This window comes from Emydura macquarii, unplaced genomic scaffold (assembly GCF_026122565.2).
Source record: "Emydura macquarii macquarii isolate MOO-44397 ecotype Brisbane River unplaced genomic scaffold, CSIRO-AGI_Emac_v2 contig_967, whole genome shotgun sequence".
Taxonomy (NCBI): Eukaryota; Metazoa; Chordata; order Testudines; family Chelidae; genus Emydura; species Emydura macquarii.
In genome coordinates this window covers 1,472,081-1,499,614 of record NW_027131104.1, presented here as the reverse complement: position 1 = coordinate 1,499,614, position 27,534 = coordinate 1,472,081, and the positions used below count along the sequence as shown (strand labels likewise).

Genomic DNA, 27,534 nt, shown 5'->3' with positions numbered 1-27,534 from the left:
CCTAGCAACTGTAATTGCAGTTGATATTCTTATCATACAAATAGGGGTCAAATCCTCAGCTGGTGTAAATTGGAATACCTCCAACTGAACTCGCTTGCCTAACTGAGCTACATCAATTTACACCAGATTGAGGATCTGGCCCAGAAACAATCTGATCCAGTTCCTAAAGCTGCTCAGCTCTTAGCATCGATAACGTCTTGTGGCAATGAATTCCACAGGTTAACGTCATACGTTCTGGAAAATACCAGAAAACTGCCATGACATGATTTCCAGCTCAGTTTTGCAGATATTCTGGTAAGGATCCCAACTCTAGGGTTCTTATCGAAACCTAATCTGAATTCCAAACCTTTTGAGAACCTGCTCCCATCTGTGATGCTAGACATTTAAAGATGGGGGGCATGGGAAGGGGGTGAACCCAGCCAGCACTGTTTTTTCTGTTTTGTATCATTTAAAAAACCAGCATTAAAGGACTGAATGGAGCTCACCCTACATTTTTTAATGTACTGTAATTTCTCAGGAAAACACTTTGTGAAAAGTAAGCAATATATCGTGGTGCATAAGTATGCAACCATAGCTTCCCCCACCACACAAAACATCTGTGACCTTCACAAAGGTCATTCCTGCAGTAGTGTTTCTCTTTACTTTTAAAGAAATGTCAGGCCATTTTTTAAACAAGACTTATGACAGGGTGCTGTTTATTGTATCACAAAGCCGCTATAACTCTAGCACGAGGAAACTGCTATTATTTGGAGAGTATATATCTTTCTGACTAGCAGTAAAGATGAAAATTAAGAAAGGTCTCTTTGCCCAGAGTATAAGTCAGTATCTCCCTTAATAATTCCAACATCTTCTCTGAAGTTGAAAACAGAATCAATACCAGTGCCTTGGTCGAGCTAATTAAGGATACTGGGTTTTCAGGCTTGGATTAATGAAGTGAGTACACATCTCCCACTGAAAGTCAATGGGAGTTGGCACCTAACACTTAAACCCCTTGGAAAACCCTTCCTTAGTGACTTGAAATGAATCAAAACCATGCTGCTCCATAACCCGTCACCACCACTCCTGTGAACATCCAGAGTCTTGAAGTTTGAATGCAGATCTGAACTTCCTGGCTCCCCAATGATGACTATAACAGGCAAAACCAAACCCCTAGATTTGAAACCCCAGCCCTCCAAGGTTCACATGGTGAAATATCAGATCCTGGATTAAAATTTTAAAGCTAGCCCAGATCCAAACATCCCCGAACTATGGACTTGATCCACTGACTTTACAAACACTTCTACAAACACTAGTGAATGGATCCAATCCCTATCTGTTGCCTTCCATACTCAGGAATCACATCAATGGAGTGCCACATACAGCGTGCTAGCAGAACTGTGTAAATAGTCCTCCAAACGGCTCTGCTAAGTATCAGGGTTTCAACCATAGGCTCTGCTACAGAGCTGCTCATCCATAGCTCATCACATGTTTTACAACACCACTTAATATTGTCAGTCCCATTTTACAGATGGAGAAACTTAGGCATATAGATGTTAAACACCCTGACTGAGGTCACAGAGCCAAAGGTAGAACCCAGGCACTTTGATAGCCAAGACCGTGCTTTAAACAGTAGACAGCATTTCCTCTAGCAGAATGCAGAGATGAACAAACCTGACAGCTGTGCTGATGTCCTCTCCAGTCCCCTCCTAAGTTTAGCCACATTCCTCTGAGGTAGATACACCATTAAACAGTGTAATCACTGACACAGCAGGTGTTTTGAGATACAGACATCCAGCAATGCTTTAAATAAAAGGCATGGGTAATAATAATAAAAAACCCTGCCAATCACCATAAGAAAAAAGGTGTCCATTGGGAAATTAATATTTACCCTCTGTGGACTACCTAGAATATGCTGACTGTAACCAAAGCTGCTGTTTTCATTTAAAAACACTGAAAGTTAAATTATAGCTGTTTAAAAATCGATGCAAAAATGTATATGCAATGAACAATTTAAACCAAAATGACTTAATAGACTTTGATCATGGGCCCTACCACATGTACCAGAAAGGTCAAGACGAGATATTTCCATCAGCCACAAAACAGCTAAGTATTAATTGCCCAGTTGTAATAATTCAATAGGAGAAAACAGGGGTCCAAAAGAAATGGGGACATTTCTCTGCTTGCTCAATTTACTGTCTTATCTGAATTTTACCTGCCCAAGCTTCAGAGCAAATGGACGTTATGTGCTAGATTTGAATACAGTTGAGTATATTGGGTCCATGTTGAGTACTGAGCATTTTTGAAAATCTGGTCATAAGGGTCACAATGGGAACTGCTTTAAATATTTTATTTATTTATTTATTTTTTTAAATCTGGCTTCTTATTTAGGTGCCTAAATGGTTGCTGAGCTCTTTGGAAAATCTGGCCCCACATTTCTAGTGAACACACTAATGCATTATGTGATATAGCAAGGGCAGAAAGCTGCAGGAAAGTGATGGAAAGGAGATAGGGAAGCCCCAGGATGCTCAGGGCTCTGTTCCCTGCAGATTAGTTGAGAGTCATTAGGGGGCAATTAGGAGCAGCTGAGGCCAATTAGGGACCAGCCAGGTGCTCCATAAAAACCCTCTGCCCCACCCAGATGGGGCACCAGCTGGGAAGACCAGGAATGCTGAGGAGGACCAGACCAGACCAGACCAGACCAGACCGCACCGCACCGCACCGTTTTGTGGAGGAATGGACTGGAGGAAGGTACCAGGCTCAAGAAGCCAGAAGGAGGGGGAAAATTAGCCTAGGGGAAAAGAATTGCAGTTGGGAACATGGTGCCAGCAGCACATAGCTGCTTCTCATAGGGCCACTGAGCTGGGACCCAGAGAAGTGGATAGGGATGGGTCCCTATCCCCTCCTCAGGGAAGATGGGGTGACTGGAGATACCCTAGCCCACTACAAGCAACAGGAGCATGAGACCCACTAGAGTGGAGCCAGCTGTTTGCCACAATAATATGCAACTACATAATGAAGGAAGACTCCCTCCCCCTCAGTTTTTGAAGGCCCCCAATTCAGCAAAGCACATATGCACATGTTTAAGTCCATTCCTATTCAGCAAAGTGTTTAATTTAAACATGTGCTTAAATGCTTTGCTGAATTAATGCTGAAGTGCTTTCCATAATCTGAAAAGGACCCATTTTGTCCAATTCTAAATTTGTTGAGTAATAGTAGTAATCTTTTCTTGTGCCTTCACCCAAAGTTCTCAAAGAACCTCACAAATGTCGACTATGGGTATGTCTGTACTGTGCGGGGTGATGCTGCATCTTAGGGAGACATTCTGAACTAGCTTCAATCTAGCTAGCTTGAGGAGTAGAACAGTGAAACTGGCAGACAGGGCTTTAGGCTGGGTTAACTTTCCCAGTAACTAGCCAGGGTTCCAGGCAGGTGTGTACAGCCAGCTCCCACAAAAGCTTACACTGCCCCCGCTTCACTGCTCTGGCACCTGAGCCAGCTAGATTAAAGCTAGCTTGGCTATGTCTACACCAGTGATTACAGTATAGACCCCTATACTTCACATCCCAGCCCCCATCAAGCATGGAAGTGATACATCAGGTTAACTTCATCCTGGACTGTCATGGAACACAGCAGCAGTTTAATAGCATACAACCGCACTACAAAACCATGTTGTCCCACCCCACCTTCCCTCCTATCACTTGGCATGCTCTGGTTGTATCTTATTTTGAATCAGGCCTCACTCCTCAAACTGGTGCCACAAAGACCCGCACAGAGGCAGTCGCAGGATCAGACCCTTAGACAGGATGCTTTTGGGAGCAGAGACCCACCACATACCCACATTGCCTGTGTGGCACCTAGCGGAGTGCATCCCTGACCTTGAGTAGAGCCTTCGTGCACTGTTCTAATCAGATAATAGAATAATTCCACATGCTGGAATTGCTGGAGGGGACATATTTAGATATGTAGATTGTAATGACTTGAGCTGGAATTTAGCCAGGACACAAAGGTTACTCTTGCAAAAAGTACCATGGGATCTTTAAAGAGCACAGCTAGTTAGGATCTCAGTTTTATTTTTAATTCAAAAGGTGGTCCCCCTGGCAGCAGAATGCCCCTAAGTACTGGTTCAGTATGAGCCTGGCAGAAAAACACAAAGCATTTTCCATGACAAATTTAAAAGGAAATAGGGGTGGGGAGTGAGGGATTTTTGTTCCTTCCAAAATTTTCCATGGTGTTTTCCCCATTTTTCAGCAAAATGAAAAAATGTTTCCATTTGATAGGAATTTTTTGGGGGGGAGGGGAGAGTGAAGTGGAGGGAAGTTGGTTTCTGTCTTCAGCCCTAACCCCCCTGACCTTTGGAAAAGGGAGGAATGCAAAAATGTTTTATTTCAATTACATTCAAGGCAAAGCAATGTATCAATGAAAAACATCAATAATTTGAAATGCCATTTTTCATTCAAAAAGCCCTTTTCAATTAAAAAGTCATGACCAGCCCTAACAGAGATTTTGCAGGAAGAACACCATCTAGTAAATCAGCCCTATTTCCTAAAACGGTTAGGTGCTCCTTTGCCATCTCCAACCCTTGCACTGATCCATCTGGATCCTACAGAGAAGTACTACCTAAGAGGTTCTCCATTCCCCTGACCATATCTTATGAGAAGAGATTAAAGGAGCTTGGCTTGTTTAACATGGCAAAACAAAGGCTGAGAGGGGGGTTGAATAGCTCTCTATGGGTGCTGGTGGCCTGTGATATAAAGGAGGTTAGACTAAAGGATCTGGTGGCCCATTGTAGCCTTAAACTCTGACTTTAAATACAATGGGAACTGAACATCAAGGGGACGGGAAGAGCTGTTTAAGCTCAAGGACAATACTGGTAGAAGAACAAATAGGGATAAACTAGCCATGGATAAATTTTGGTTGGCAATGAGAAGATTTTTTTAACCAGTTTAGGAGTGAGGTTCTCAAACAGTCTCCCAATGGGAGTAGTAAGAGCAAACAAGCTAATTAGTTTTAAGCTTGAGCCTGATATGTTTACAAAGGGACTCATTAGCAGGGACTGGACTCAATGACCCAGGAAGTCCCTTCCAGTCTTATGTTCCTATGTTACCTTGCGAGATCAGACTGGATTTGCAGCTTGAGTGGCAAGGGTGCAGGAATCCTGCAAAAAGCCAGTGCTCTGTGCAGTGCAGTTGAGCTCTGTAGTCCTTAAATGTTGCCTACCTTAAACCTCCATCCCAAACGGCGAACTGTGACCCATAAGCTCTATGGAGCTCTCAGATGGATGGTGTAGGAGCACAGATGTAGTTGGATGGGAATTGAATATTCACTGGGCAGTGAAGGGGTTATGAGTGCCATCAAGTTGGTGGTCCCTGCTAAAAACCAAAAAAAAGTGATTTAATGCAACTTACTTTAAATCAAGTGCTAGCAGGGTCAGTGACTCTACAATAGGAAATCTCAGCAACCATTGCCACCCAGTTCTCTTCCCCACTGTGGGTTTTTCTACTGCTTTCTCATCAGCAAGCAACAGATGTTCTCTACAGGAATCCTGCTCTTCTAGGATAAGTAAGGCCTCTGTCTTGAAACTGAATCCCCATGAGTGGGCCCCTGCATATGCGTGGAGCCTTATTAACTTCAGTGGGGCAATAAGCTAGGCAAAAATTCCATCCCCACACATCCAATGGCAGAATCAGGCTCTTAGAATTGCCTGAGATATGGGTTCTTGCAAAGGCCACTAATGCTGGTTGACCAGAACAAAGCACGTTTGAGGTCCAAGTTCAAATGTAACATGCTAACATGGTGTGGAATAAATAGACAGGGAAATTTCAGGGGCTGCCACACACGTATTACTGTCATAGTGGGGTGCAAGTTTGTGACATGTAACAGCCTAAGAGCGAGGAAAAATGTTTCAACTCTCAGAATCCTTGGACAGATCTGTATTTAAAAATAATCATATCCATTAATTGCATAGGGTCTAAGTGGCCTCCATGGACTCCAGGCTGGGATAGTTACTAAAGAAAGAGCCAGAGTTAACTTCAGATACTGCACAATAACAGAAGACCTTAAAAGAAATTAAAAAATCTTCATCCAATTTTTTTTCCAAATTAAATCAGGAACATTCATAATTAGTTCTTACACCAGAGATATCTAGTGGGAAATGAAAGACCTGAAAGAGCCGTACGCTGCCTTCGCCCTTTCATTAATATTTGCTCCCAAAAGCAGGTCAAATAAATCTAACTCACAGTTTGAAATGAGTAGCTTTAAAACTGATGTATTACTTCTTGTTTGGATTTATGCCACCCATTTTGGATAATTACTCCCAATGCTTTCCCCCTCTCTTATTCAAGGCTTCTTCATAAGAATGGAGCCAAGCTGGGTTCCCTGAGATGGCTTCTGCTTTTAATAACATATCCTCCCACCCCCCAGTCAGATTATTTCTACCTTTGCAGTTTAAGTCACTTGGATCTGTGCGGGCAGATACAAAGAATAACCAATAGGAGTGGGTGCAAGGTACCACGGCTCAAGGCTCCGTGGTGGTAGGTGCTGCACAAACACACAAGGAGAGAGAGAGTCCCTGCCCCGAGTCTAAGCTCCTAGCAGGGCGAGCTCTAGAGCAATCTGGGGGGACAGAGCCTGAGGGGAAGTTACAGCAGCGGGGCTCGAGCTTTCAGAGGGGTGACCCCTCACACCCCAGCCTCTGAGAGCAACCCCCCTGTCCCCCCTGCCCCTGCACTTTCACCCCTACCCCCCTGCACTGCCCCTTCACCCCTAAACCCTCTCCCCCCTGCACTGCCCCATACCTCTCCCCCCTGCACTGCCCCATACCTCTCCCCCCTGCACTGCCCCCAGCCCCCGCACTCCCCCCTACCTCTACCCCCCTGCACTGCCCCCTAACCCCCCTCACTCCTGCCCTCCTCCCCCCCCGGCGCCCCCCCCTCCTCCTGCTGTCGCACCCACCTGTGGACAGGGACCTGCGTGCACAGCGCACAGCGCAGCTCCCTCAGCGCACCCCGGGGGGGCGCGCGGGGGGGGGGCAGCAAAGAGCAACGGTCGCGCTCGCGCCCTGCACCCGGCCCGTTCCCCACACCTGCGCTGCATCAGGGGCGGGCGGAGCAGCAGCGCCTCGCGCTCGCCGCCCAGGTGCGCACAGGCAGCCCGGGCCTGGCTTCTTGCTCCCTCCCTCCCCCCCCCCCCAAGCTCCTAGGAGGTGCAGAGGAACGGGGGGGGGACTGAGCAGTATCTGTGGGTCCCCCCATGTCCCTCCCCCAGGGGGAGCAGGGCGGCTCCCAGCCCCGGGTCCGGTCTGCTTGCAGGGCGAACCGGGCTGCACGGGGTGCGTGGAATCAGCCCAGGGCGTCCCGTCCCACTCAGCGAGACTGAACCCCTAGGCGGGATGTGTCTGCTGGGAGCAGGCACTGCTGTGTGCCGTGCCGTGCTGGGGAGAAGCCGACCTCCTGTGGAGAACTAGGGTCTCACCCTCTTCACCACAGCCCCGACTGAAGCCTGCTGCAGGTTTCTCCTGCGGACAGGAAATCTCCGGCTGTAAGTCCCTTACCTACCTTCCACACACTAGGCACCTTCCCTGTGTCTTCCACCTCCCTTGCTGGGGGACTAATGGCCCCAGTCTGAGCCCAGTAGGAGCCTGGGGAGGAGAAAGTTATAAACTAGCTTTTGTCCCTTAGTTCTAGGGACAGAATCCAGATTTGCTGGAACCAGCCCTGGAGAGGGGATTAGTAATTAGGTAACTCAGACAGTGGAACCTAAAGCAGCTGAGTCTGGACTGTAGCCACCTGACTCTGTTGTTTGCTGTTCAGAGATAGTGCAGAGCAAAAGGAAAATAAAGACTGTTTCTCCTGTATTAGAAACTGGAATGGGCCTGAGGGCACAGGTTAGCTGCAGACCTGGCTACCTTAAAGCTGTAAGGGAGGAGAAGGGACAAGTGGATTTTAGTGGGCAGTGACTGAGCCCCTTTGTAAAGGGGGTAACCAATATCTTACTGCTTACACCTGAATTTCCCTCAGTTGGGGATTAGGATCTGGAGATTCTCTTTTGGATCTATTAGTCAGATATGTATTCGTGAACATTTACAGATGTTAGCATGTGCCATTTCATTCATGCCAACCTTTGTCTGGGATGGATTTTGCCAGGTAACTGTTGCATCTATCTTCCCCCCCATAGTGCATCTTTAAATCCCTACAAAAACTGCTTCCTGCAGAGACATAGAGCCATTGTGAGGTGTAGTGTTCAGGCAGTCTAGTGTAGAGGAAAAACACATCCAATCATTGCAGGGAGACTTCACTTCTGTTTTCTTTTTATTTGCTTGTTTCCTTTCATCTGAAATAATCCCATTCAGACTGAAAGTAATTACATCTTTTTGCAGATGGAGAGACAAAATTCTCCTTCCAAATCGTTAAAAGCTGTTTTTAGTTGATGCACTAAATAAGTCATGTTTACTTCTCTGGAGAGTGACTAAATTCCTGGCAATTAAAAAAAAACAAAAACAAAGGAACAGTGAGAAGAGACTTAAAAAGAGAGACTAAAAACAGTTGAAACTGTGACTCAGCCAGAGTTGTTCCACCTGCTGCAGAAAGGAAATGAACTGGATTCTTCTGTTGGAAGGGGACTTTATACAATAGGGCTAATGTCATGGATTTCCTGTCCCCAGCTGCTGGTAGCATGGCTTGTTACTTATTTTCCAAGCTGATTTAGAGAAGGAACAAAACAAAAACAAAGCATGGATGGGAGAGAGTGGAATAGATATTTTGCTCAGGATAGTAAGTGGCAAAAAGGGTTTGCCAAAGTTACATTTTATCCATAGCAGGCGAGTGGGAGGTGTGTGGGTGGGTGGGAGAGCTCTTAGGCTAAAGTGGCTAGTTACCACATGCCTGTGACTTGCAGCTACCCCCCCCACAAGCAGTTTCCCTGGCTAAAAACAGGAAATTGCATCTTTGCTGTTTATAAACTGTGAAAATGAAATGACATTAATACTTCTGCACCTTCCAGCTGAGAGTTTATAGATGTTTTACTGAGGCTGATAGATTATTCCTCTGACACCTAACTTCTTAATCTGCCTCCCTTTCCCCATCTGTAAAATGGGCACCATACTGTGCCATTTCCTTCTACAGTATGAAAACAAACAGGTTCAAGGCCTCCTACGAAAAGGGATTATTTTTAGCTCAAGTGGTATGAACTGGGGCCACTCAGTTTCCAAGGTAAACACCATATTCTGTAGCTTTTTCCTCCTTGTGCTATGTTACCACTGCAAAAATGACTTACCCAGATGAGGTGCACTGGACCATTACTGTTGCATGATTCCGTAAGATAAAGGAGTCTCACGTAGGGACCCCTGCAGTACTCTCCTGGCTTGTTGGGAAAAGATGCAGTTCCTAGCAGCTGTTGAGAGAGTTGGCCTCTGAGGGGAAGGAAGTTCTAACAGGAATGGGAAATATTTTGGCTTAAAGCACCCAATAAAAGGACACTCCACTTGCTGACTGAACTATCTTATTCTAATGGCACTAGGCAAGGAGTCCCATGAACTACATGTTACAGTGCATTGAATCCAAGAGTGTCAAAGGGCTTTACCAACATGCTTACTCACACCAAAAGCTTATAACCACTACCCCTCTTGCCACCACCTCCCTCTGTAACCAAACCACATAACCTTCTTATGCCTCAGTTTCTCCCCTCTGTAAAATAGGGATAATTCTTTATCTCACAGGAGGGTTGTGACGATTGATAGTTGGCTTCAAAGCAGTGGGAAGATTTAAAGTGGTGTAGCAGAGCTAAGAATTACTGAATTAGTAATTTTACAAATGAGTATTAACCCAAGTGCCCCCTAGTGTGGAAACTTGCTTTACAAATCAAAGACAGTCCATGTTTTGAAAAGCTTAGTCTAAATTCAGACATGTCATAAACAGAGCAAAATGGGAGAAGGGGAAAGGACAAGGGTTAGAATAAGATCATGACATGAAAAGGACAAGTGAAATCCCCCAGATTATATGGTTGATCAGTGGAAGAGCAAACAGTAGATCCCAGCAATCCTAGTTTCCAGGCTCCCGTTCTGATCACTACATCTCATTTCTCTCCAAAAAATAGTAATAGAAGGAACCCAAGACTGACTTCCAGTTCTGTATTCTGCTCATTAAGGTCATACTAATCCTCCTCAGAAAGCCAGGTAAGAAGTTCACAGAGCACATCTGGTCTTTTTTTGTTCAGGAACTTGCTTTCTTCCACCACCTGACTGTCCAATTTCCATTCCTTTGCATAAAAGCCATCAGGTTCCAGCACACTTTCACCCATGGCTTGTCAAACAGCGCCTCAGAGAACATCAGTGCATGTTGCATATGAGCCTGCGGGACGTGCTTACCCACTTGTTAGATCAAATTAGAATCCAGAAAGAAGCTATTACCTCCCTTCACTTAAATATCCATTCTTCCTTAATAAAGCATCCCAGGCATTAAATTTCAGACCCAGTGTTTTCATGGATACACGGGTTATTTCCAAGCCTCGCTATTACCAGTGAATGCGGTGACATTAGTATGAGTAAATGCAGGAAAAAGGATGAAATAAAACATATCCTATTGAAGGAAATGAGAGCTCCTTAAGAAAGAAAAACACACATAGGAAAGATGTGGGCATATCAGGATACAAATGGGACACTGGGGAGCGCTGGATTCCACAAGCATGATGTTATTGAAGTGTTTGATACCAGAGTAAGCACCTGCAGATATGAATTACATCCTTGTTCAGACCACTAACATTGGAGTACTGACATCTCAGGAAGTGCTTATGTTATATTTCAAATCCCACTGCCAACTGCATAAATATAAAATAAATCAATCATAGATATAAAAGACATTATCTTAAGGACTTTATAAAGCTGAACAAGCCACCTCTCTTCTAAAAGCAGTGCCACCCTTAAATCATTGAAGCTCTGTCAGTCACACCTCAACAGCCATACCATTAACGCACTTTAACGTCAGAGATTAACTGCTTCATTTCCATCTCTGTGAACAGTGACAATGTTGCTATTAAAAAAAAAAAATCCACTGCCTCCCAACCCCCAAAAACCCAATAAACATTCTTTTGCACCTATAGCCCCTTTCATCAACAGATCTCAGTGTTTTGCAAACAGTTAATTAAGCCTAACACCACCACGTATGTAGAGATTAATAATCTGTTTTATAGAGAGAGAAAGGTAGACACAGAGAAATGAAAGGAGTTGTCCAAGGACACAAGTCACGGTGGAACCAAATCAAACCATCCAACCCAGTCCTCTCCATCCATTGCTTTAATTCTACTGTATCCTTAGTTTATTTAGAACGTATTTCCAATATGCAATATAAAAAGATGAAATATTTTTTGCAGTAGAAAGCAGCTGTGGGGTCTGCATACAGCAGACTTGCTATTATAGCACTTATTAAATGTAGTTAATAATCAAAGAAAAAGTACCATCTGTTCTTCATTGGAAGATTCAGATAGTTATACATTTCTTTCACTCCCCCCTTTTTGGGGGGGTCAGTTTCTCCACTACAAAACAAACTTATGAAATTGTTGGTGCACAGAATTACAGACACACCTTACATCACTAAGTACTGTGAATGAAATGCAAAGTATATATAGATGAAAGGGAATGTAATCTTTAATAACATTTGAGTTTTAGTAATCTAAGGAGTTAGTAACCAAATTAAGCTGGTTTATATTTTAAAAAATGCTTTTCAATTTAAGTGTCTCCTTGAGCTTTTATTAGATTCATGTGGTGTTTTCTTGCTCGCCACCAGAGTCTTAATAATTATTGCCCTAACTACAACTATCCTCCATCTTAAGCAAGTGGGGACTATTTGGTGTAAGCAGTTTAATTTTGAGCAATAATTTAAAATATTGGCTCTGTAGTGGAGAAATGCATAAGACAGGAGGCACAAGAAAAATGCATCTATCATAAGATTAAATAATCATTTCTGCTAAATATTCATGCATGTTCTGAATTATGCAGTAGATGTATTTTTGATACACAGAAACTGAGCAATACAGGGGAAGAGGGTTGCTGAGGAGGAGACTGTTTCAATTAAAATGCATTACTTAAAAATACCATCATTGAAAGCCTAGCGCCATTGATGTCAACAGCAAAAGTTCCTTAGACCAGTGTGGCCAGGATTTCACCCTATATGTTCAAACACTGAAGGACACAAGCTCTCTCAAACTGCAGGCGATTTCCAAGAGTCTCTATATTAAAGGAACTGTGGTATCCTGCATGAATCTCTCCTGTACCTTCTGTATAGGGAATTCAGGGGAAGTTCCATGCACAGCCCCAAGGCAGAATATACAACATGGATGGGCTCAGCATGGTTCCTAACAGATGTGTCCACATCATAAAAACCACTGCTATTACTGGTCAGCTCCCCCGAGACTGAATGAGCCATGTAGATTAAATGCCCTTCTTGCCCCAGAGGTGAGGAATATTGGAAAAGAGTAGTGGGGAGAAGTTTGCACTGCCACTATCCACCCTATCCTTGTTCTTTGGATGAAAATGACAGGCTCCCAGGCTGTCCATGTGACACCTTCCACAATCACTCCAGGCACATGCCTTTTCAACACAGATTCACATTATGAATGATAGGCCCAGATCCTTAAAGCTATTTAAGTGCTTGACATGCATTGGGAGTCAGACACCAACATATAATTGGAGCTTTGGCCCAAAGTGCTGATCCTGCAAGAATATTTTGGCCTTACTGTTGATAAAACACTAACGTAAGACCTGATGCAAAATGAGTCTTTCCCTTGACTTTATTGGGCTTGAGGTCAAGGCTATGGCCTCGTCCTACAATGTTACATACTTTCCTTTTTTGTTATTGGACAATTCCATAATCTGAAACTAGTAAAAAGATATTAAATATAAATTAGTGTGCATGTTATATAGAATTTAAATATATACATATTTTGGCAGACATTTTCTAAAACCCTGTGCCAATTTCTAGTTCTCTGTTTTGGTGCCAATTCCTCAACAGCTGGTCCAGCTTAATGGCCCTTCTTGTTATGCGCACTAAAAGTCTGCCTGCATTTTTTTTAAACCTATTCTTTACATCAACATAGATGCAAAATATTAATACAAGGAGCACTTAGAAAGCACAGCATAAGCTCCAGGCCTCTCTAATTGTGTATCATATCAAGTTGTCTGAGGAGAACACGTGTAGGGCTGGTTAAAGGGTGCCAGATAGTCACACTGGAGGCTAAAGTTCCATCTTCATCCATGGAACACCTCTGGGTAGTAGCAGTGGTTCTCTCTAAATTAGCATGTCCGTGTCTCTCAGACATGCTCTGGAGGGCTCATTTCCAAGCATGAGAGTATAGCTCAGCTTCTCTGGTCCATTTGAACTGGTCAGCAATTGCTAAGACAGTGTTGTATCTTGCAGTACATTCACTGTTGTGTTGATTTCCTATGAGCTGTTCTGATGATGGATGGCTTTTGTCTTGTATTGCAGTAGCTGTGTATGTTGTCTCAGTGGGGTGGACTGAAATGAGGAATCTTCCTGATCCATTTTACCCATGTAGTTGAATTAAATCTCTTAAAGTTGGTTGCTTTTTTAAGTTGCCTTGGGGTTTTTCAATTGCCTTTAGTGCAAGCACAATACCAATTTTTTTTGAAACTACAAAGCACTCTAACTTATAACCGTTCACAATCTCTTTTATACACACAAGTAAAAACAGGCATATTACACAAAGCCCATTGCCCCCGCCCCTCAATTCTGAGTTTTTATTGAAACGTAGTGAGATCATATTTCTTGTTGGCAAAATGTTCTGTGATTTTTTTTACTGATAAAAAGATCCGTTATCAAGTATCCCATTTCGTAAACATAAAGAAATCCAATACTCTTCTAGTGCAGACATTGTTCATATGGCTGCTGTCCCATAAATCCACCCAAATCCTTCCAGCCTCCAGTGTTCTCCAAAGTTCCTCTCATTTAATGCTCCAGCAAAAGCCAAATTCAACATTTCCAAGAAAGCTTTCATAATTGCATCCTCATTAACAGTTTGCACACACCCAACAAAACACACTTTGAAAACAGTAGTGCATCAAGAGTATTAGACTATTGCCACAGTTCGGTTCATAAGATACTGGAGAGAGAGGGTGTAATGACAAAGGGTTCAAATGTCTTTTAAAAAAACCCATTCAGCTGCAAGAAGGTGAAAGGCTAAATGTAGACTGAATAGTAATATGTAAGCAGTTTCTAAGTTTTCTGATGGGAATACTTAACAGCATAAGTATGTTTCCCCAGGAGATCTTCTCCACCATTTGGTCCAATTTCTTACTGCAAGAACTGAACCAATTCATGATGTAATGCTCGGGGGAAAACATTCCTCTTGAAAGAGAGTATCTTCCTAGGGAGAAGCTTGAAGAAAACATCTTAATATTGTTTAAACAGCTTTTGGCACAGTCATACTAGTGCACTGCATTAGATACTGAAAGAAGGAAGGCAGGCTACAATATACGGAAACAAAACATCTCTGAAGTTTTAGGATTTTTAAAAGGTTCTCCTCTTCCCTCCACCACACCCCTCACTCCATAACCCTCACCACACCCTTAGTGGAATATGAAAAGGAACTGTCAGAGCTGGGGATTTTCCTTGTAAATAAAAATTTAAAAATGTAAGGCTTCAACTATTCTCTGCATCAGTATGAAACCACACATTTAATTCTGCCTGCAGCCTCATCACTTTCTTCAATGCTTACCCACAGGGCCAGTTTCCAGGCACTTAACACCTTAGATCTGGTGGTTGTTAGGGGATTCTGTGGCTCTGTTAAGGGGCACTATGCCAGGCATTAGACAGGGTTCCTGGCAGCAGAGTTCTGACTCGCTTCCTGACTTCTTGTCTGTGCCTCTGTTCTCCATGTTACCTACTGCTCCATTTCCCTATTTGGATCATCAGTCTGCAAACCAGCAAGGAGTAAGTTGATGCAGGAGTACATACATGCCTGGCAGCAGGTAGTATTAGGGAGGCAGGCCAGTGGAAATGCTGTGAGATCCTCAATTGGGTATGATGGGTCTCCTTCTTGTGGGGAGAAAGCAGTACTGTTGGTAGAAGGGAGGGCACCTGTTGGGGTGGAGGAGAAACTGAATATGAACATACATGGCTTATACAAAATTTAGGGGCCTAGGCATAGAGGTGGGATCCATGAACTCCTGAGCTTTCATCTCAGGTTTGACAGCAAGTGTTTTTATAGCCTTGATCGAGTCATTTAAGCACTTCTGCTCAAGTTTAAAATGGATTAATATCCCATGCGGGGACTATGAGGCTTAGTTAATGTTTGTACAGAGCACTGAAGTGGAAAGGTATCAAGTGTCATTTACTGAGGACAAAATAAAATTGCCTCTAAGGGTTAAAGAAAAATGGAATTCAAGACTCAAATACCATTCAACAATCCCGCCCCATTTCAGACCAACATCAGTTATTGCACAGACTTCTGAATCCATTCTTCCATCAACTCTCCTAATAAGACCCAAAAAGTTGCAGGGAAAAAAATTGGACAGGCGAACTTAGTGCCCCATACTTACAAGCCGCCTCTTCCACTGTTCCTCATTTTGGATCTCTTCCCCACGTTTAAACCTGTGGAGCTATGGCCTCCTGCTCCACCTCTTGAGATGCAAGGTCAAGACACCATTCACGTCTGTAACAGCTAAGCATTAGCTCTGTAAGATGAGCTGTGCACATTTCCTAGCATTTATATTAGCCTTGCAAAGTTCTCCTTGCATAACGCACCAGGGGCAAGTAAATTTCTTTTTGATGGGAAAGTAAAATTACTTTTTTCATTATCAGTAAGTAGGTTTTGTACCTGCCTAATTAAGTTTTCACAACAACTTTGCAAGGTTGAGAGCACATTACATCAAAGAACAGTACAAACATTAATTCCCATACAGCCGTGGTGGGGTAAGCAAGTATTATTTACTACCAGAACCCAGAGGTACTGACCTTCCGTATGTGGAACAAGATACATCTTTTAGTCAAGCATTTGTTTGATTGTAAGTGGGTTATTTATGACAGATTGAGGCAGAATAGGGGCAATGAATGTACATGAATTATATTGAAGACTAACTGATTTAGTTTATGGCTGCATTAAATCCATGCCTTGCACCCAGAATCTATGCTTATGGGCACATAAGTCAATGAATTAGAGGGGGAAACTGAGGCACAATAGTTAAGAGATTTTGCCCAAGACTACCCAGCACATCACTGGCAGAAAATAGAACTCTGGAGTTCCTAATCTCCAGTTTTATGCTCAGTCCATTATATCATGCTGCCTTTCTTTACATGATTGCTATCTGTTTTTACAATTCCTATTTCAGTTATTAAGAGATACCTCATCCCCATCATTTATCTACAGGATGATAATATAGAAATAAGGTTCATTTATTTGTGTTACATTGTGTCAACAAGAACATCTAGCTGAAGTTTCTATTTTATCTGTTCAAGGGATTTTTGTTTCGAGGGGGGGAATGTCAGGCATACAAGATTTTTTGGGTGGTCAGGCATGGTGCCTGTTTTGATTATTTATGGTTAATTCTGCATTGTTATGGCACCCAGAGGCCTTTGGGCATGGTTGCCTATACATTAAAAGTTAATAAATAGTTTGTTCAGGCCATAAAACATGTTGCATTACATGAATTATGTTGATTACACAGTACAGCCTCTTCCTTAAATTCATCTGCAATGCCAGAAAACAGCAAAGAGAGAAGGCATTTAAACCAAAGTTTAGTGGAGTTGGAAGCTAGTCTATAGGCTTCCATCAAGGACTTTTACTGCTGGTTCGTTGGATCTGCAGAATATTCAGTTTCTTGGTAGCTCCTGAACTTAAGTCCTTGCATCTCAGCTATTTATCACCCATGTGGGAGCTACATAGAACATTTTCCTTCAGACTCACTATTCTAGTAAGACAAACTAATTAAAATTAAAAAAAAAAAAATCTAAAATATAGGCCAGCTAATGGCATTTCTTAAACTAAACAATCTGAACTAAAAATATAAATGGCATCTACAAGCTGTAAATATATTAATTTTTTTTTCTAGTATTTTCTTTGGCTGAGACATTCATTTGAACAAGGGCTAAAAATCGTCAAACTAAATTCTTGTTGAGAGTAGAGCTCTAACTACTGCCAGTTTGAGTGAAACACACATCCAGGTTTAGGGAATATGTTGTGTTTGTTTTGGCTACGGCACAGGGTAGAACATTTTCCATCCCATCCGAATACAGTCACAAGGTTTTGAAATATTGCACAATAAAAGCCATTCATTATATCTGCCTCCTCTCCTTTCCAAAAACAAAAATGGCTGACCAGTTCCAAATCTGTGCAGGGGGCAGGAAGAGGGAGTCAAAGGGTCATTGGCAAGAACCCAAGACTAACACCAGGTTTTTCAGGTTTGAGTTAGGGAATATGTTCCATGCCTTCATTCCCAATGCACACTGGGTTTTTTCTTCTTCCCCCCACCAAAGCTTGCTTAAAGTAGTTAAATGCTCCGTTATGCACAATTTACAAGACTTCATTACAAAACTAATACATTAGCTTTCTTGTCTGAGTGTCAAAGATGAAGTTGTACCTTTCCCACAGGGAGTGTAGCACAATCAGATCCTACCTCACCTAGTCTAAGACCCTGCTTTGTGCTGCTTATCTCTTTTAAAAAAAAAAGTGCCCGTTGAAAAAAGACACTCACCTACACCTTTCCCAGTGTTTCTACGAAACAAACATACTTTCCATTGCTTAATAGCCTGTTAGAAGCTTGAAAATTATTTTGTTCTTTACTTATGTAATATTCTGTTCAAGGTATATTTGAGGTGTTTCTAATGATGTGGAAAGTAATAATGCCATTTGTTTACCCCCTGGCATGTGAATTGGCATCAGGACAGATGTCAGCCCAGCTCTAGGTAGACTGTACAGTAACTTGCAGAGCCAGCAGGCGGAGTAGCAGAGCATGACACATTTTGGCCTGATGTCAGTCTTCCATGAACAGGTACAATTAAATTTTATATGTAGCATTGAGCAATAAAGCAGTTTTAAAAAATAATTCGCTATTTAGAAGATAGCGGGAGGAGGAGAACCACTCCAACAAAAATAATATAAAGAAAATTGTCCCTAAAATCCAACCGTTTCCAATTACAACACAGTTAGACTACTGGATGTTTGTTAATATCCTTTATCAGTAAATTAGAGCATTATTTCCACTTAATTTTCTCTTTATTAAAAAAATTAGAATTATTTTTGTCAGGTTAAAAATAGCTGTTTTACTGCCATGAAAACAGCATGCTTCTAGTATATGAAAAGCAAATTATTCCAGTGGTTCCCAACCTTTTTTGGTTCAAGGGCCACACACATCAGTTTTACAATCCTGAAGGGCCACCACTCTATCGACTCATAAAAAAATGTATTGATGTATACACCGTGAAGGACTACAAATTTAAAGTAAACATTTTGATGCTATTCTGCTCATTTTTTACATTCACTATTTTACACTTATTATTACTCACAGTAAGTCATGGTGGGTGGCCTTCTAAGTGCAGGTCAAACCAGAAGGCACTGATTTTTAGAGTCCTGCCCCTCCTCAAGCATGGCAGGTCCTGCTGCTCTGCCAGCAGCTCCCCCGCAGCCAGATGGAAGGAGTTCAGTGAGGAGGCTGCCTCTTTGCAGATCTCCTGTGCCCGTGCAGCAGGGAAACCGCATGCATCCTGTAGCCCTGTGCGTGCCACCCGGGTCCCTACAGAGTGGCTCCCTTCTACAGTCAGGGAGACAGAAGATCAGTGCTCCCTTTCCTCTGGCTCCAGCAGGGACCCCAGTGCCTAGGGACCCAGGCAGAGTGCTTTGCCATGCTTCCTACTACAGCCAGGGGCAGGGCAGAGCTGATCTCTCCTCTCCTTGGCTTTAGGAAGGAGCCTGCACCGATCTTGTAGCCCTGCAGCAATACGGTCCGCCTGTGTCCTTAGGTATCAGCTCCCTTCTGCAGCCAGCAGGAAGGGAATGGCAGGCCGCTTTGAAAGACCCTGCGGGCCACAGGTTGGGAACCACTGGTTTATTCTATGATTTAGGTAGTTTTGGAAAGAGTGAATTTGACAACTTAATTGCCATTAGCAGAACATTTATAGTAAGATTCCAACCCTTTATTGGAATCTCTTTGAACCTGCAACCTCATGTTCTCTGAAGAATTCAGGCTTGGTGTTTTTCTTCTTTGTGCCATTCTCATGGTACAACACAAACTCAGGAAAAGAATTCCTATTGTTAATCTGCATCCCCTACAGGTAGTTTTCATATATTTTACTATAATTTGACACTTCACTTTATAGGGAACAAGTGTGATGTAACAACTCTTTCCTTACATAGCTACAGTTGACTAATGACCTGGTAATTACAATTTAGTGGCAATATAAGGATCACATTTCCAGGAAACATTTGTCCTGTAAATCACACTACGTGGCAATTACATAGGAATCCGATAAACGTAATTATTCAGGAATACATACTTAGCTAGCTGTTACTATGGTTGAAGTGATGTCTACATACCAGGAATTTATTAGAACTTTACACGAGCACTAAGTAATCTTCACAACATCCCAATGAGGTAGGGAAGTGTTATCCCCATTATACAGATAGGGAAAATGAAGCAGACAGGTGAAATAAGTTGGCCAAAACCCAGTTATTTATATTGTGGTATTGCCTAGTCCATACAACAAAGGCTTTGCCAGTGTAGATGTAGTTTAGATCAACAAAATAACTCCTTTGCGTGATATGATTAGACCACTTCCCCGAAGGACAAACTATCCTGGCAAAAGGATTCTTGTACTGGGATAAGTTGTGGGGGTGGAAGTTGCTATCATAGCATAAATATGTCAGCTAGGTGTGTGAAAGCTAACTTTGTAGTGTAGATCTGGCCTCAGTCATGGACCAGCATCACATTGTACTACGCACTGTACAACCAAAAACAGAACAAAAACCATCACTGCCCCTCAACACTTACAAGCAAAGTCTGCCTTTGTCAAGACAAGCTTTTAATGTGTGATGATTAAGAGTCAGTGAGCTCAATATATATATAAATAAATGCATGCATGCATACTCCATGGTTGAAAAGCCTCCTCTCCCAGAATCCATGCTTCCTTCCACAGTCCAATGACCCTCCAACATGAGGATGGTCTCATGACCCTTATTTCAAGTGTACCCACCTTACTCTTAGTGACTCATTACACTCTTGTGCATCCCTGTCTTCAATAATTTTTCACCTCCCCTCAGGTTCTAACCTCTAGCCTCCGTTAACCCCCCACAAATCCCATTCAAAGTCTGTCTTCATTCATACACTGGTAAGAGAAAATAATGAACACCTATTTCTGAATGAGCAGAAGTTTATAATTTAGATAAATATATCTTATATAAGGAGGACAAGTGCTCTATAACATTTTAAATGCTAAAGCAATGGGGTGGATGAATCAAAGTGAATGATACTGAGCAATGGACACATTGTGTATCATCTTTGTTAAAAAAAGATTTACACCCAGTGGGCAACTGATCTGTGTCCAATAGCAAGAGTGACTTTAGATCTTACAGAAGATTCAAGGATATGAATAAAGCACATTTTGATCCTGTCTACACAACTGTTTTAATCAGGTCCCCATCACTGGGAATGATCCTAGAAAGAAGATCTGTTTATACTCAGATGTATTTTTTTAAGAAAAAGGGATATCTATCTCTTTCATGCAAGGAGAAGCTGTCTCCAGCTGTATTTACAGACATTAGGCCATTCCCAGCAACTGAACAAAGTCTTTAATACTGGACTGAACTACAGAGGCACACACTGTAAGAGATCTGCAGTGGACCATTTACACCATGTAAAACAAACTGTCAAGTACCTACTGAAAAATAGATTCCAGGAAAACATAAAATTTTAGTCAAGACCACCAGAAAACACCCAGTCTTGCTCTATACACAACTCACTATATCATATGGATTACAGTCAAGCTTATTTGTATGCTATCATTCATAAGATGAATTTAGTTTTATTTCAACCTTTAAACCATTTCTCCCAACCCCACAAGTGTGAAATAGAAAGAAACATTAAGTATAAAATAAGAGTACCAGAGTTAGCTGCTATTACCAGTTTGTTTTAAACCAACAAATGATTTTCACATCCAGTATTCTGGTCTGGGAATGGTTTAAAAGATTTTGAAATCTGACAGTTTTCACAAACAAGTCCAATTTGTGTATCCTACTGCAAAATTCATGCCATGCTGCCCTCTTCTGGTAACAAAGATACTGCTATTCTAACAACTTTAACTGAATATGCTTGTATCTTCTAATTAAAGTCTAGAATTTTCACTGTGGTAGATTAAATTCTGCTAACAGAGAGCATATTCTAGTACCATCCAGAAACCAGTTCAAGTTAGAAAAATGTAGACAGCAAGCGCAGATAAATATGCAAACGTTTAGTTAATGAAGATGTGAAAAAAGGGAAGATAAAACAGTAGAAGAAAGAGGATGTATCCTGATCAGCTGTCAACTGAAATCAACAGTACAACACACGATTTCTTTTGATGACATTTCCTGTAAGGTTGCCTCAGTAGTTCTTGTTTTTTGAAAGACTGGTGGTTGGTCTCTGCAGATAAGATGAGACAGACATAACGTTCCAATATGATTTTCTAACTTGACCAACAGTGCATAAGTTTTATTCCAGCTCAAAATGGTTGAGCAGGTTTTACAACAGCTGTGATTTTTCAACATTAAGAAACTGTTTTAAAGCTGGCATGTATCACTTTAGAGAGGAACTAGAACAGTATGAAATATGAAAATACTGATTGTGTTAAGTAGACCATATTCAACATTTTATAGTTCAAACTAGAAATAAGCAGACAGTGAGATGGCAGGTCAACTACTGAGCACTGTATTGGATATACATACACTGAAGAATTAAAACATTCACAATGTAGTAGTGTTTTCTGGACATTTTCACATTCTTTTCTAGCCACTTCAACCTTAAACATTAAAATATAAAAGTGTTGTATACAGTAAAGATCATTTAATCTTAAATGATCAATCCTTTTGCAGAAATTGGGATTTCTTAATAACTAGAGCAAATGTAAAATACACAAGTTCATAGTAGTGGGAACTCCAGACTTGCTGGTGCCAAGATGGTAAAGCAAAGTCTTTGCAGAACACGGGAAAAGTCTGCACCCCAGCAGGAGCTTTCTTCATTGTTATATTTGTAGAGGATCTCTATTTGTTAGTTTGTTTTTGAAATCCGGAAAAAAAATTACATGGATTTCAAAAGCAATTATTTAGCAATTTATAAAGCAGAATTCAGCAAACAGGAAATATAAACTCTTCAAACAATGACAGCTGGAAGGGTATTCCTGAGACCACAATAGCTCAACTAAGTAAAGACAAGCTCAGTTTTTATATAAGATGACTCCATCCTTCAAAATACAATGAAATTAGGATTTGAATCCTGCTCTGTCAAGAACCACCATCAAGAATGGATTACATCAAGAGTGGGAAGTACTAGAATATACAGTTTGTCAATATAAGAGGCTTTTTCTGTTCCATAAACTTTCTCTTTTGTCATAACCATGTGTGGTTGCTGGATTTTTCCATGCGAGTGGAGGAATGAAACACTTCACACACTGACTGTTCCATAATGAGTGGGCTATGCATGCTGAGTCTGGCCCTAAGCCATATCTTACACCCAGTAACCACTCCAAAGTTACAGTGGCAAATATATATGTACTGCCATGTGCTTTGCCATAATTCCTGCCTCTTAAAAATCAGGGCAACAGAACATTTGAAACCCAGGACTTCGGTAATACGGTACTTTTTAATTTTTTTTTTTAAAGACAGTAATATTGTTTTAGGGGGACTAAGTATAAAAAGATCTAAATATAAAGAATCCTAAAGTAAGTGAGCAAGAACTGGGTCTTGCTCCTTAAAGAAATCTTGCATCTAACATAAGCAGTAGATTATTCTATAAACACTATTCTCCTTTGACTGTAAGTGTCACAACAGAACAAAATGCTCGCTGGGATACAATTCATTAGTTTCTATAGCTATCCTTTCCACAGGAAGGAGGAGTGTGGTGTTCTGCTTTATTACTAAAACCCCGTATATTTCCAATAAATAACTGAAGTGTGTATTTATTCTCGACTGTTACCTATACTTTTTTTTTTAAAACAGCTTTTACTACTGCTTCAATCAATCCTTGAAGCTCTTATAAACAAACATTTAATCACTTTGCTTTGTGATCAGTATCATTTCTGCTAGAAACAGGAAGTGCTGATTCCTAGCATCTAGAGATTAAAATTTCACCCTTGTTTGCCCATCATTGCCAATACACCTGTACCCCTTAAAGCTGAGCTTGCTTTTCCTCCGTTGTTTCGCCAAGCATTTTGAAACTGTCAAGACAGGAAAATGTAAGTTACTTGACAAATGAATAAATAAAATGAATGCTTATATAAATGTCTGTGACCAGAGAGATAAATAATGCCCTATTTCTAAATGACACATTTAAAGACAGATAACTGAATTGAAAGCAAAGAAAATCTACATTAAAATACTGACCTCTCTCTTTAAAAGTGAATGGCCCAGTTTGCTTAGGCATTAGGATGGTTCTCAAAGGATACGTCCACTTCAGTCTCCTTTTGGTAGCTTTTGTTATTGTACACAAAGTTTGCCCTTCTCTTTTTCTGTGTCTGAGTTATATTTTTGGTTCCTTGGGTAGTGGATGCACACATGCTCCTCCTCCGTGTTTTGCAAGAACCTCCTGCAGCAGGAACACACTCACTTTTCTCTTTCCTCAAAGCTGAAAATGGGATCCCATATTCTTGTCTTTGGTGAACGTTCTCAGATTCTTTAAAGACGGATGCATACATTGTCCTCCTGGATTTGCAAGCAGAATCTGATGAAGAGTTCTTGTCAATCTTAACAGGTATTTTAATCCATGCAAGTCCCTCATTTTCTGCATTTTTATGAAGCCTCAGACTGTGCCTTACCTTTTTTTTGCCATCCTCCCTCACCTTCATGAAGGACTGTTCTATAGAGTAATGTAGATCACTGAACATTTCTGAGTCATTTTCTATTTGAGGTATGGAAGGGGGTTCTTGCTCATTAGAAAAGGAACCACAGAGATTGTTTCCAAGAGCTTCACAATGAAGGTTCTCAATATCAGGAAGACAGACAATGGTTCTCCTGCCTTTTCTTGAAAACCTTTTGAAGTTAACACTGGCATCACAGTGAGCTGTTTGTTCTCTCGGGAAGTCTTTAATAGGACATTCAGTTGGAGTATTTTCACTTACAACGATGTCCTGCAGGTTTAAAATCTCTAGTTCTTTTAGCACCTCTGTGTTATTTGAAGGATGGTCATTTTTTAGTACACATTCATCTTCTCTTAAGACCTCTCTTTCTTTTTCATGATCTTTGTCAGATGTATCAAATGGAGAAGTGCTCTTAATCTCTTGAATAAATGTGTTTGGTAGTGGCAAATGAAAATTTGATTTTACAGTTACAGGTGAAGTGTGTTCTCTCATAAGACTGGGCTTAGACTGCTGATAGCTGGTCTTAGTAATGTTGTCTTCTTCACTGATCTGATTACTCACACATATATCACTTTCTTTCTGATCTAGTGCCATTAAGGATGATCCCAGCTCATTTTCTGTTTGAAAGTTTTTATGTATATTAACTACCCCAATATTAATGGTTGAAGCAGAATCAAGGCCATTGTCTGATGACTGACACTCCATGCCACTGGTGCTTCTTGCTTCTACAATTTCAAGTTCTTTAGTGTTTGGACATTTGTTTGTGATCGGTACTTTCCTTTGGATTCTTCCAATCACTTTTTTCTGTTCAACAACTTCATTCATAGAGCCTGTGTGAGCCTTGCTGGACTTGGAATAATCTAAAAGGATATACAAAGTTTACAATTTTAAAAAGTTAAGTTGACACAAATTTGCTTGGTTATACTCAGAACACCTAAAAGTAAATTTCAAAGCGATATTTATACTCTATTTTAATAATTTATAATAGATAAGTAAAATACTTTTGAAGGTTTTACACTCCTTTCCACTCCCTGAAGGAGAACAACTATTTCAAGTAGCTAACATTGACAGTTACGATCAATGCTTCTCTGTAGTGGTTACCTACCCATCTTTCTAGTCAGACTAGCCTACAAATAATCAGAATTTTATAGGAAAGTTTGAAGGAGACCTACTGGTTTCAAAACAAAGGCATCAGGCAGCAGCATATTTTCAGAGGATGTTAACATGCACCAAGACAGATAGGCAATGTTGTTTCAACCATGGGCAGAATTATGAGCTGCCCAGCAACACTAACCCGAAAACAGAGTGATACTACCATTTCAGATGCCTCTTCATTTCCCATTAAATTGGGTTTTATTTGAAAGGTAAATGTTTAATTCCCAGTGGAAAGATCACTCTAAACTTTCTCAGCCAGCCCCAATGGAGTAGTCTAAAGGATCCAGGGGTGCCAGTGGAGAAAAGCATTAATCCTTTCCTCTCAAGCTCTCATGGCTCAAAGGGAATTCCATTAATAGACGACATGCTCCAAGCTATCATTACCAACATGGCAGCAGGCCACCTGCTTTCTACAGTAGTCAAGACACCATGCTGCTTCCGAGTGGTCTGTCTTTTCTTCCTGCTGCTTAACTTACTACTGCATTATAGTCACAAGGTCCCCTCTGAAAATTAAATATTACAGTTCATATTCTGTATGCCAAATTGTATTAAAAACGTAGCATTCTGCCACTTAACCAGTTTCCTTCAGACTCTCCTCCTGTGCGCTTCCTTTTATGATGCACGCCTGAAAATTCCTTCCTTATCTTGGTAGGTCAAAGCAATTACCCTTCACTTCTTTCAAATCCCTCAAAATAAATCAGAACACTTCCAAAGCCTCTCAAATTATAAAACCAATGAAAGAATTTTTATTTGACAAAAATCCTAATTTTTTTCCCCACCATAACATTTTTGATGCTGATCTTCTGGTCATCCTGTGCAATACGCATGTATTGTTTGGGTTGCATATCTGAGAACTTAAGCTCCTGAGAGAAGGGAACAGGTCTCTTCTTTTACAGTGTGAAGCATACTGCTGATGTTCAAATAAAGAAAATACTCATTTGAATACTGTATCAATCGGGCAGAAACATCAGTTCGTTCATTAACTAAAAATACCTATAATACAGTCCATCACTTCCAGGAGACAAACTGGAAGCTAATGGTTGCAGTTTTATAAGGGAACAACATCTCACGATGTTAATCTGTATCAATCTAGGTCACGTGACATGGGGTTACAGGATCCAAAAATCCTGAGAACTCAGTGATACTTTAGAGAACAGTAGTTTTGCACATGCGCGCGCACGGGCGCGCACACACACACAAAGGCTTATACTATATGTAAAAATGTTATAACGGGGTAGATAGGGAAGCATAAGATTTCCAGTTTGTTCGCATATTAGTTTTGTTCACAGATGCTGAAGACTAATATTTGGGTTTGTTTTCCCCCCCCCCCCTCCCACTTCCATCATGCGTTTTGTCCAAAGCTCAAAATAAGCAGCTCGCTTGCCAAATTATTTCTAATCTGCTCAACAACTTCTTGGCATGAAGGTTTTGAATTCTACAGCACTCAGTATCTTGGCCTCATTAATTTTTTTATTGTAATGGAGAAAGTGTACCTCTCTGGTCCTTTAGTTGTGACAACCCATTCATTTTTTTAAAAAAGTTACAGTAAACTAAAAATTACACAAGATAGACCTTTAATTTCAGGTTAACCAACACACAAAAACCAAGAAAATTTCAGAGTTTAGGATTCCCCACGTCAAGGATTTTCTGCCTTACCCTGTAACCTCATGTGTTTGATGGACTCTTTTTGTAATTAATTCAATTTAAACTGCTGCACTGTAATAGTTCAGTTTTATCCAGTTTGGGGCTTTGTAACAGCACCATAGATTTCCTGGATTATAATCACTGAAGTACTCTTTTCTTTTTCCTTCTCCATGATCCGTCTTCACAAGATGATAAACATCAGGTTAGACTTTTTATACATGTGTGGCGTGTCTAGAAAGCTATCAACAGCTTTTACAGTTTTATCATTGACTGTGGAAAAAAGTGAAAGCAACTTAAAGGGAGGAAGAGAGACTATATTACCTGAGAATAGCAGAGTATGTGTCTTAGGTGTGTTTGGAGAAGATGGTGCAGAAGAGAAGACCTCTGGGATCTCAGGAATCAGGCTCAGAAGAGGTCTCTTGGAAGCTACTGCTCTTCCGTCACACAAGGATTTTTCTACCTTTTTCTTTCCTTTTTTCCCTCCGTAATCTCTACATTTTATCTTCTGAAAAGTTTTAGAAGACAAGACAGTATTATCCCTTTTAAGTTTTTCAATACAGCTACATCAACTAACAGTTTATTATGGGGACAAACCTACATTTAGGTTATATTTTAAGAAAATAGGGTGTAACCGAGCACAGGTATTCATTGTTACATACAACTGTTATGGGAGTTACATCTTAGAGAAAGCTTAAGGGGTCCTTTCTGTGCTATA

General features: G+C 41.1%; 1 protein-coding gene and 2 long non-coding RNA genes across 4 annotated transcripts in view; 1 reads left to right on the top strand and 2 right to left on the bottom strand.

Annotated features, from left to right (window-relative positions):
- LOC137150072 (uncharacterized) overlaps positions 1 to 5,330 on the bottom strand; it is a 79,182-nt gene extending 73,852 nt beyond the window's left edge. The window contains exon 1 of the long non-coding RNA XR_010918899.1: positions 5,197 to 5,330. This is a non-coding gene — a long non-coding RNA (uncharacterized lncRNA). The remainder of the gene's footprint in view (positions 1 to 5,196) is intronic.
- A 4,736-nt stretch (positions 5,331 to 10,066) lies between these two features.
- The window catches only part of LOC137150071 (uncharacterized), a 27,780-nt gene continuing 10,312 nt past the window's right edge, over positions 10,067 to 27,534 (top strand). The window contains exons 1-2 of one of the 2 annotated variants that reach the window (XR_010918898.1): positions 10,067 to 10,147; positions 17,868 to 17,971. This is a non-coding gene — a long non-coding RNA (uncharacterized lncRNA). Of the gene's footprint in view, positions 10,148 to 17,862; positions 17,972 to 27,534 lie in introns of both variants that reach the window. The other variant, XR_010918897.1, reaches the window with a different exon arrangement.
- The window catches only part of CDCA2 (cell division cycle associated 2), an 18,471-nt gene continuing 14,516 nt past the window's right edge, over positions 23,580 to 27,534 (bottom strand). Inside the window, exons 12-13 of the mRNA XM_067543744.1 lie at positions 27,141 to 27,324; positions 23,580 to 24,880 (exon numbers count right to left, since the gene is read on the bottom strand). Of these exons, the coding sequence (XP_067399845.1) occupies positions 23,580 to 24,880; positions 27,141 to 27,324 (1,485 nt within the window). The remainder of the gene's footprint in view (positions 24,881 to 27,140; positions 27,325 to 27,534) is intronic.